The sequence below is a fragment of the Meleagris gallopavo genome, chromosome 6 (genome assembly GCF_905368555.1).
Source record: "Meleagris gallopavo chromosome 6, MGAL_WU_HG_1.1, whole genome shotgun sequence".
Lineage (NCBI taxonomy): Eukaryota > Metazoa > Chordata > Aves > Galliformes > Phasianidae > Meleagris > Meleagris gallopavo.
This window is the reverse complement of record NC_139409.1, coordinates 23,681,491-23,692,690: the sequence shown is the minus strand read 5'-3', so window position 1 is coordinate 23,692,690 and position 11,200 is coordinate 23,681,491. Positions and strand designations below refer to the sequence as shown.

General features: G+C 40.0%; 1 protein-coding gene across 1 annotated transcript; it reads left to right on the top strand.

The window, feature by feature from the left end:
* Positions 1–354: 354 nt before the first annotated feature.
* Positions 355–10,044, top strand: PDK4 (pyruvate dehydrogenase kinase 4). The gene is made up of 11 exons (XM_010712550.4): positions 355–607; positions 1,193–1,334; positions 2,296–2,367; positions 2,939–3,123; positions 3,588–3,677; positions 4,189–4,266; positions 4,850–4,926; positions 5,562–5,660; positions 5,959–6,069; positions 6,673–6,786; positions 7,498–10,044. Exons 1-11 carry the CDS (start codon positions 457–459, stop codon positions 7,627–7,629), a joined length of 1,251 nt encoding a protein of 416 aa, XP_010710852.2. The 5' UTR covers positions 355–456; the 3' UTR covers positions 7,630–10,044.
* The last annotated feature ends 1,156 nt before the right edge of the window (positions 10,045–11,200 follow it).

Sequence of the window (11,200 nt, the reverse complement as noted above, 5' to 3'; positions counted from 1 at the left end):
CCAGGCAGGGCACAGGCAGGGGACGCTCGGCAGGCCCCCGAGCTTCGCAGCCCCTCAGCGGCCACGGCGGCGCGACGGGCTGCCCCGAGCGGGCAACGGGCAGCGCGGAGCTCTCGGTTCTCAGGCCGCAAGGCGCTGACATTGCCCTGTCACCAAGGTCAGCGGGCACGGCGCGGCGCCAGGGCGCGGGGCAGCCGGTGGCACTGACGCTTCCCCGCGAGCCTGGCGACGTGCCACCGCGAACGGGACGGGACGTGCAATGGAAGCAAGCCCCGGGAGAGGAACGTTCCGTCGGCGGGGCGGGGCGGAGCCTGCGGAGCGCCGCCCCCCGCGGGTGTAAATAGAGGCGGCACGTGAAGGTGCTCCCATAGGCGGAGGGGCAGCGAGAACCCTCCTGGCAGCCAGCGCCTCACCGACCGACCGACCGGGCATCCCCCGACCGCCACATCTGCAGCCATGAAGGCCGCCCGCATCGCCCTGCGTACCGCTGTCCCCCTGACTGGGGCCGGGGCCGGCAGCGCCCGCAGCAGCCGCTTGCCGCGGGAGGTGGAGCAGTTCTCCCGCTTCTCCCCCTCCCCGCTCTCCATCAAGCAGCTGCTGGACTTCGGTGAGAGCTCCGGGGCCGGCGGTCAGCCCGGGGCGGTGGGGGATTCGGGGCGAGCTGAGGGTGACCCGGGCTGTCCCCCCTCGGCTGTGCTGGCCCTGCGGAGGGGAGGTGGGCAGCGCTGCGACTCAGTTTGGGGGTGGTAATGGGATGTGGGAGGCAGTAGTTAATGGGCTGATGGATGTTTTCGCGTTCCGCGGCGCACGTTATTAAGGAGTCATTAGGTTTGTTCTGAGGGAGCGAACAGGCTGTACTCAGATCCGATTAGGGAGTTGGCAGCGGTGAGCTGTGCTACTCACGTGGCACGATCGGACCGAATTGTTTACGAAGGCTGGAGAGCTGCTTCGGGAGGATTACAGCGTCGCCACGATTTCCCTCCGTCAAAATAGGAAATGCACAAGCATGGAACGGGCTATGTCTTACTGTCACATAAACGCAGCACGTGTGTATGCACATAAGAGAACTGGCCGCTGATCACATGCTCCTTTGCAGTCAGTGTAGTCCTGAAGTCTGGGGAAAGGTGGCAGTTTGTACTTGTATATTGGAGAAAAATAGTTCCGACATGCTGTTCTTGGATTTGTTTTACAGGCTCGACTAATGGATGTGAAAGGACTTCCTTTGCATTCTTGAGACAAGAGCTCCCTGTGAGGTTTGCGAACATACTGAGAGAAATAGAGCTCCTTCCTGATAAATTGCTAAGCACCCCATCAGTGCAGTTAGTGAAAAGCTGGTAAGTGAAAATGACCTGGACTGAGCCTGCAAAATAACACTGCTTCAACAGCTTAGTTGTCATTGATGTGTTTGAGTAATGGGAAGACAGTAACAAAATACACAGGGAATGCAGTTTATTCATCAAAGCTGAATTGCAAGCTGTTTTACCTTGTCCTTGACTAGCATGCAAAAGTTAAATTAAAAAAAAACATCTCTTCAGCTAACAATTTAATGTGGCAAGGAAAACTTGCTTTTACTTCTTAACAAGCAAGAAGGGAGTGAGTCTGCATGCCATGTGAAAACAGAGCAGAGCACACAGAACTGGAAGATCAAGCTGTATTCTTGTTTGGGTCTCTCACTGATGGGATTGCTAACAGGACTTCCGTTCTGTAACAAATTGCCTTGGCTTGTGAGGTGTTTATCATTCAGTTAACGTCCACTCTGTAGTGGGCAGTGATTGGATCAGAATTAACCTTGTTCTACTGGCACAATTGCAGCACTTGCATAAAGAGCAAAAGTATTAGAGTAAGATCCAGAAACTGTTCTTAATCTAATAAACTACAGTTGTGCCTTTGCAATATGCGTCAAGGCTGTCAGATGTCACTCACAAAGAGGATTAAGTACTTAGCTTGTGTCAAAGGTGATCAGACCTGGAAAAACTTTTGCTCAGGTACTTTCCTAATTATGATCTTATTTTTGAAATGCCTATCTTACCATCTTGAATTATAAGAGAAATCAATGTTATCGTGGTGATGTTTTAAATTTCTTTCTGGGTGACAAGCACAAGAAGGCTTGTGTGACTTCTAGGATTCAGGCAGAAGTGACTGTCTGTGTTCCTGTACTTAGGTGGAGCTTTGTTCTGAAGATACTTTGGATTTCTAACTAACTTGTTAAGAGTTATGACTTGAACAAGACACTGATCATCTTGTTCATACTAATAAAAATCAACTGATGGCATGTTTCTTCTGTGTTTTCAATAGGTACATCCAAAGTCTAATGGAGCTGGTTGAGTTCCATCAGAAAAGCCCAGATGACCAAAAAGTCTTATCTGAGTAAGCTTTCAGTTTATTTTATCGACCTTCTGAGCATACATTTGATTTCTCACAATGTAGTCACTTCAGAATGACCGTTGTCCTGAGCTGAAGTTGATAATCTAGTATGAAGTGCTGAGCACAGAGCAAATTGGTAGAAGTATCTGATTAAGTTAAGCAATACTTCTCATAAAAGGCCTTACGTAGCTTAGTTTCTGGGGCATACTGCCCCTCAAACTATCACGACAAAAAGATCAACGAAAATTATCTCATGTCAAATCCCAGCTTCTTTCTAAGATGTCAGCTAGGGGTCTCTTAACCCTTCATGCAAACTGCATCCCCCTCTATGCAAACTATTATGAATGAATAAAAATGCCACAAATTTGAAGTGGATAATGATTATGCAGATTATATTAAAATATCAAACTCAGAATTCTAAGTCAGTGAGGAGTTAATTTCAAAAAGAAGGAATAAGAAACCATATTAAGACTCAGTTATTTGTGCTTGGGTTTATAACTGGATTGGGTAATAACTTTCTACTTGCTTTCATGCACTCTTAGAGTGATGTTCTAATAAAACTTTTTTGATCTAGATTTATAGATACATTAATTAGAGTTCGAAACAGACATCATGATGTAGTCCCTACAATGGCTCAAGGAGTAATTGAATACAAAGATATGTTTAAAGTAGATCCTGTCACCAATCAAAACATTCAGTACTTTTTGGATCGTTTTTACATGAGCCGCATTTCCACCCGGATGCTAATGAACCAACACAGTAAGTAGAAATGCTCATCTGTGGAAAGACTTTATAGAATCATGGAACAGTTTGGGTTGGGAGGGACCTTAAATATCCTCTAGTTCCAACTTCTGTCTTCAACCAAATGAAAAACAACTGAATGTAAGCACAGCTTAGAGCTGTCAGAGAGAGATCTGTTTCAGATGACTTTGTGAGACACTGAAAAGATAGACTGTCTGAACTAAAGCAGTGGGAGAACTTACAGCTAGTCTGTAGTCTAGAAAGTAAAGTCTCATGTGGAAGATGAAGTGCTTCTTTTGCATTTTAAAAGCCTTTACATCTTGAACTGCACAAAAATCTGCTACCAGTAGATTGCCTTTTTAAATCTAAAAAGGCATAAACAGTACTGATATGATTGACTGCTGAGATCATACTCTTAATGTAATTTGTTCTGTGGTATGGCAAATGTGATTAAGTACAGTATTTGTTTTCATCCAAAACAGCCCTTCTTTTTGATGATAAATCCAGATCAGGTCACCCGAGGCACATTGGAAGTATTGATCCTTGCTGTGATGTTGTTGAGGTAGTGAATGGTAAGTGTTCTGATGTCTTTAACATATCAGTATTTGGTTGCAGATAGTTTGGGTAGGCAGTGTGTGTAGTGTAAGAAGTTGAGATTTTTTGTTGAAATAGCTGAAAACAGTCTATCAGAACATGAGGTTTTTGTAGGATATAATATATAAGGTAACAGTTAAAAAAAAAAAAAAAAGTAGCAGGTCTAGCAATTGTCAGATATGGTAGGAGTGAAAAAATCATCTGTAGTGTTGGAATCAGCACTACCTAATCATATATAATACACCAGATGCATCTGTTGTACAGAATCACCAAATTGTGCTGAAAACTTGCCTGTGCTGCTGTAATGTCCTGTTTAGTCTCAGTTTTAGTGCACACAGTGGATGCAGCATTATCATGCCCTGTAAAGCAAAGATTTATAGCCTGTATCACCTTAGCAGCTATCACAGAATTTGTATGTTGCCATGCATTAGAATGTTCAACAATACGTAATGCTCCATTTCACTTGCTTTATTTAAATAAATATTTCAGATGCTTTTCAAAGTTCCAAGATGCTATGTGACCAGTACTATTTAACATCTCCAGAACTGAAGCTTAATCAAGTAAATGGTAAGAAGAGGGCTTATGTCTTACTACTTATTGTAGCCAAATCAATGCCTTTAATGAATGAAAAGGCTCTCACTTCTGTAGCCGTGGTGGTACAGATCATTTGACTTGTCTTGTGGTATTTCTTCTGCACTTTGTTACAATCACCTCACTTAAGCTCTTGTGTCAGATGTCACTGTGTCTTAAACATGAGATTTCCCGAGGCTATATTTACAAATTTGAGTACAAGGCTAGTCTGTACTTAAAAATAAAATAAGTTGCTGAGAGGAGCTGTGTATCTGGGGTAGGAGAAATCCATCTACTGACTGAAGAACGCAGGTTTTTGTCTAAGCTGCCAACATGTGGTATCTTGAGCAGGTGTCTTAACCTCTAAAATCCTTTGCATGTGGAATGGAATTAATGATTACTAAGCTGGTGATAATTATTACCTAAACAAAATTGTTCAGTTGGGAGGAAACACCCAAAATTTAGATATTTTCTTGTTTGTTTTAGTGAATAACTTGCTTATTGTAAAATTTGGATGCAGTACCAAAGACAAACAGAGCTATCCCTCTCATAAGTCCTACTTGTCTTTCTCTTCCTCTAGGAAAACTTCCAGGAGAGCCAATTAACATTGTCTATGTTCCATCTCATCTTTTTCACATGCTTTTTGAGCTCTTTAAGGTATGTCAGTATATATTGCTTTTTTCTTCAGTTTTCTGAGTAGGAGCTTCAATATTATTCTCTAGCTAGACTTGAATGAAGTGGAGTTTTTGCATGGAACAATGGGATTTATAAAAATTTACTCTATGGAGCAGTTTCTAGGAAAATATTTGGACACTTTCACATGGTGGTAGCAACTGGGACAGGATATGGTAGAGAGAGGAAGTAAATGGTACATGGGGTTGTGACAACCATAGAGCAGTTTTGCTATGGGTTAAGTAATGCATTTTGAAGCAGTAAATAGGGCTGAACTAATGTCCTGCCAATATGGGATGCTGAGTTCTGGCAGTCTGTAGTGACTACTGAACTCAGTTTTCCCCCCACAAGCATACTGATTTCAAAGGGTGTGAGTTTATTTAACTTGGATTTGCCTGGCTAGATGTTGGCAAAAAAACCTAATCTTTCAAAACGTAGAGTTGTTTCTAGGTGTGAAAGCTCCTGCTCTCCTTATGTCATATAAGTTGCAAAGTGCTTCTCAAAGCTGGTAGTAATTGGTGGTAACTGTGCTTAACTTCTTTGACATAGTAGAAATATTAAGTTAATTTGATTTTAATGCGTAGATTCAACACTGATAATGGCAATCTTCATTTCCATAGAATTCAATGAGGGCAACAGTTGAATTTCAAGAGAACAGTCCTTCCCTCTCTCCAGTTGAAATAACAGTTGTTCTGGGACAAGAAGACCTGGCCATTAAGGTATCTCATTGGCCATCTACTATATGGCCTTAACATAATCCGTATGATTGCATGTGCTGCAGCAAATTCCATTAGAACTTATCACAAATTCTGTGACAACAGATAAAAGATAATACGTATGAGCTTTCTGTTGATAGCATACATCTAGAGCAATTATCTAATTGAAAATATTAGTGAAAAGTAATATTCTGTGAAACAAATAGCATTTATTATTGTTGGAAGGATTTGTTAAATACCAGTACTTTAAATATTGGGTTTAGTACACGATCCTAGTTAACTTTATTTTTCTTTAAATCAGATCTCTGACAGAGGAGGTGGTGTTCCAGTAAGGAAAATTGAGCAGCTGTTTAGCTACATGTATTCCACAGCACCAAGACCAAGGATGGATGATGGTCGACAAACTCCTCTTGTAAGATGATTTCAATGCTGAACTTGCTGTAACTATTGGGCAGGTTAATAATAATGAACGCTATGTCTACCCTACTGCTTTGTAGGGTATGCCAAGATTGAGCCTCATAGATTAGAATTAACGTTCTATGAAATAAATTTAATATCTAGCTCAATGAATATGCCTTTAAAGGTATAAACAAAGACAAATATTCCAACCTAATCTGATTTTTCTTCTACTCCAATGACAATAATTTACTTGATTGTCACTCCCACTCAGTCACCAGACTTATTAGAAGTGCTGCCTTTACAGAGGCAAGCACAATGGGATACATTTAGTTATTCACTAGTAAAAAAAACTTACACTAATCAAGCTGTGCTAGTGAAAACTGGACAAGGAAAACACAGAAGTGTAATGCATTAAAGTAAGACTTGAGTATATCTATGTTTTCCCTCTTTGATGGAGTTTTTTTTAATAGTCAATTTTTATATGAAACTGATTAAAGATATCTTCTAATAAGAGAAAGTACAAAGGATTTCTGAAGTCTAGGGTCTCTGAAAATTTTTGGCTATTTATTTCTAAGTCATAAGAGCTAACACAATTCATTTGGTACGTACTTTTTAGGCTGGCTTTGGATATGGCTTGCCAATTTCCCGTCTATATGCCAAATACTTCCAAGGAGACTTAAATCTTTACTCCATATGTGGCTATGGAACAGATGCTATTATCTACTTGAAGGTACGTTTTGATTGTGCAAAACTAAATAAATATTGGTAACCACTGTTAATGCAGTGAAGTGACTACTTCAATATCATATTAAAGGTAAATGAATTCTCTGAATAGGAAAACTTATTATTTAAAGAAATTCCAGTATGTTTAAACCAGCTGTTGCTTTATTTTTGTTGTTCAAGATACTTAGCTGTATCTTGAATAACTACTGATGAGAGCTTGAAATCAAATTCAGAGATTCCTCTTAGATAGATTTGGTATCTCCTGGTTTATCGAATAGATGGTACAAGGGTAAAATGAAATAATGGAAATGAGAAGATGTTAGTAGCAGATACTGTTTCCATTACTGTTTGTTCTTTACGTAGACTTTCTTGTCAGAATTAACTAATCATGAAAGAGTCTGAATAAGCCCTTAGCTGCAGGATATGTAGGTAGGAAAAGATCACATCTTGAAGTTTCCCTGTAATTCTGTGTATTTCTTTTCTGGTGCCTTCAGGGTTATTTTGAAAACAGCCCTTTTATGGGCTACACAAATACATAAACATGATCGATGTTACGCATTCGTCCTGCAAAACTTAGATTGTGAACTTAGGTACTAGAGTAGGTTAACTGCTACAACTGTTACAGAAATGTTTTGTAAATTTATTTTGTGGTGTCACTTTATTAAGCCTTGATGTATACTGCATGAATTTTCTCAGTGTAATTTCTATTTCTTTTTAGGCCCTATCAACAGAATCAGTAGAAAAACTTCCAGTTTTTAATAAATCTGCTTCCAAACATTACCAAGCAACTTCAGAGGCAGATGACTGGTGCATCCCAAGTAAAGGCCCAAAGCAGACCGCAGCTCTCTGAAGGGAAGTGGATATCAAAGGCATCCAAGGGGATCAAGCTGGCTTATTAGAGACTAGTGTTTGGAAGTACTCATCAACCTCCAAACAGGCAAACTCTTCTGTTGCAGGACTGGCAGAAGAGGAAGAAGCTAAAAATATTACAGCCTAGGCTGCATACATTAAATGTAAAATCTTGCTGTGAACTTCAGGCTGAAGAAAATAGAAGTGCATATATGTCTTTAAAGAAGGGATATGTGTGTAGAGGAAACTCAGGCTATCTTTGTTATGATCAAAGGCTTTACGTGGTAGAGGTGTGCAATCTGAGTCCTGTCTAATGCTTGAATTTTGATACTGATAAATACATCAATAAGATGGTATACATTTTTCTCCTAGAGTAGATATCAGCAGCTCATTTTATAGAACTTCTCAGGTAGATAGATGTACCTGTATTAAAAGCTGCATTTAGAACATCTGGAAAATATCCTTTCACCTTGCTATAAAACTGCCATGTTATAAACATCATCCAAATAGACCCTGACTGGGAAGGAGGGAGGGAGCCCTGGTAAGTAAGAAGTGTTTTCCACATGTAAGGAAGTCACGTCTTAACAAAAGAAGCAACCCGATATTCCAGTAATCATTCTTAAATGATGCCTTGCTCTGAGTTACACTTCATTTTGTGTTTCTTCAAGCTGTTGATGGAAAAGTTAGTGAAGCAAGGCTCTGCGCATAAGGTAACTAAGAAGAGAGATTTTAATGAAGCAACTTGGTATTAACAGCCATGAGGCTGAGTTACATCTTGCCTATATCTCAGTGCTCATGAAAGTATGTGCCAAGTTAGTTAGGATTTTCCAGGAACTGAAGTCAGATGTGTAAGTTGAAATGAAAGGTTTTGATGATGCTGTGTTATATGGATATGACATGGGAAACTGCATATTTAAATTGTTATCCTGTGATTCTTTTTTGTCAGTCTGTAAGATAACCAGTGGGTTCAGTGCACTAAACCAAAATTTGTCTACTACCATCTTTGTCAACTATGTATTGGACCACACTGTCTAAAAGTATACAGGGACTTGACACCTTGAGAGCTGTGATGGATGCTGAGATCTGTTAGGTTTTCAGGAAGAGTGGTGTTGGAGTAGAATGATGTTCTAAGAACTGTTCTTTGTAGTGGAAAGGTCTTAGGAAATGAGACTGAAAATATCAACAGCACTGATAACCTTTATGATAATTTTTATGAACAACAAAAGGGGAATTGCCACAGGAGGAGTGCCAGTGGGAGAGAGATGTTGAGGAAAATGGTCCATTCTTAGTAAGCTGCTACCTTTCCCACCTTTGTGGATTTTTTTCCCCTTCTCATAAGTAATGGAATTTACTCAAAGTAATGGAAATTTCTCAACTGGACAGTCAGCAAGGTTCATTAGGGCTGTTACTTGAATTGTTATTGACTAATTGGCATCAATATCTTAACTGTAAATCCTTCTTGGAAGGAAGTTGCAAATACAGTATTTAAGGCATCCTGCTCAGTGATATGACAGTTTTCTAAAGCAGACCTGCATTTGTTGGGCAGAAATCTACTCCACAGTCTACTGTGAATAGCAAATGCTTTTTAAGTAGCAGTAAGAGAAAGCTAGATCTACTTTTTGTGTTCTAAAAGCTTTTTTGGGGGTAAATTTCTCAGTGGAAAATAAAGTACTATTCTGTTCATTTATTTCAAATGGGAAGTTTAGAAGTAATGGTGATAATTACTGAGCATATTGGCTTAAATACTGCACTGAGGCAACTCTTACCCAGTGAATAAGCTGCAATTGCCAAAGGTCACAATTTCAGGAGTGTTTTCACTCACTCAGTGAATGAAATGGATAACAAAACTGAAATATCTTTGTCTAGAAAATACAGATGTGAAAAATCTGCTTTCACTGCCGTAATGTACTTGAATACTCTGACCTTGTATTGAATATAAGGTCACAAAAATATGCCTAGATACTTATTGTTAAGTAAACACAATACCTCTTTGCACTCAGTAATGCTTGAATGTGATTTATGATCCTGTGATAGACTAGATTTGTAACATAGCTTCAGCTACTGCAGCTTGAAGCTGCAATGTCTATTTAAAAATCATCTGAAGTGTGTGAGTGCTGTAAATGAATGTCTGTAATAGTGCTGCAAATAGGGGCTTTTTGGATAAGTATAATTTCAAAGTTGTATATGCAGAACATACAATGAAGACAGACGTGAGTAGCACTTTAGGAAACCTTATGGAGTCTCTTTTAGTATTAGAGTCTCTTTTAGTATTAAAAACTTAAGGGCTATCTGCCTAAATAAAATGCATCTTTCAGCCTTTACTGAATTTTTATTTCTGGAAATAGAGCTGTAGTTTTAAGCCTTTTACATGTTTGTTAATACTGAAATAATTTTGTAATAAAATCTTTCTAATGATTGTCTGCTATCTTTATTTCTGTTAAGCATACTGCAAGTGTAGACCAATCTGAAGTTTCAAGAGACATCAGACATGCCACATGTGATGTAGCTTAAGGTTGTAAAGAAATCTGCAGTTAAAACAGCTGTTTTAAGCCTCACTTTTCTTACCATGAAAACATCCTCTCGTTTGCTGGCACATAAGTCACTGTGTACCATGTTTGCTTGCTTAAGGAATTCTTTTCAACATGATCATATTGATCTGTTTCAATTTACTTGCATTTGATTTTTAACTCCTGATGCTTGTCTTGCCTGATGCAATTTTTTTGTAATCGGTTATTACAGACTTGATTACTAATATCTTGCCTTCAAAAATGCATCTTGCCTCTGCAGATTCCTAGCTGCAGAATAAGGGTATGCAAGTAATCTTGAAGTCTTAATAGAGGGGAAAAAATAAGCAAACAACTTGCACAAGATAAATCAGTGACAGTCTCAAAATGAATGGTTTCAGAAGCCAAATGGGTAAGTGAGGGACTTCTTGTCTGTCATTCCCAACACTGCTGCTGTGCAGCAATTGTGGGGAAAAGCAAACTATTTCACTGCCAAATAAGTGCAGTTTTTAAGAACCCTTGTGTAAAGTCTTACCACTGAAAATCTAGGTGACTTTGTTTCCTTGCACAAAACATATGCTGTACAGCTCTGGAAGAATAGGACAACTGGGTTTTAAGGGCTGGTTTAAAATGGAATTATGGCTATTGGACAAAGCAGTCTGCTGCAATAACACAGTCCTGTGTAACTGGTCCTTTCACTGACCTGTGTTTTCCCAGAAATACACTGCCTTTGCCTGAATTTCAGTAAGATGGCCTAACCCTTAGGGTGTGTGCTGCGCAGCTGTGAGCTGGGCAAGCTGCAGCTGTGGGCAGCCTGCAACAAGCCAGACAAGCTTGTGACCCTAGCAGGTAATGCATGATCTCCCTCATGCTGTTCTCAGGCAATCTGTTTCACCCCAGTTCTGCTGTCTGAAGGCTCCAGAAGTTGGAATTTCTTTCTCCTTCCTACACATAAGCTCATTGAGTGCAAGAGGCCATGCACCTAACTCCTGACTCAGCAAACCCTGGAGGTACTGTGGTTGGCTTGCTTTCTGCATGTCAGAGGTGCAGTGAAATTGGCAAGTTTAG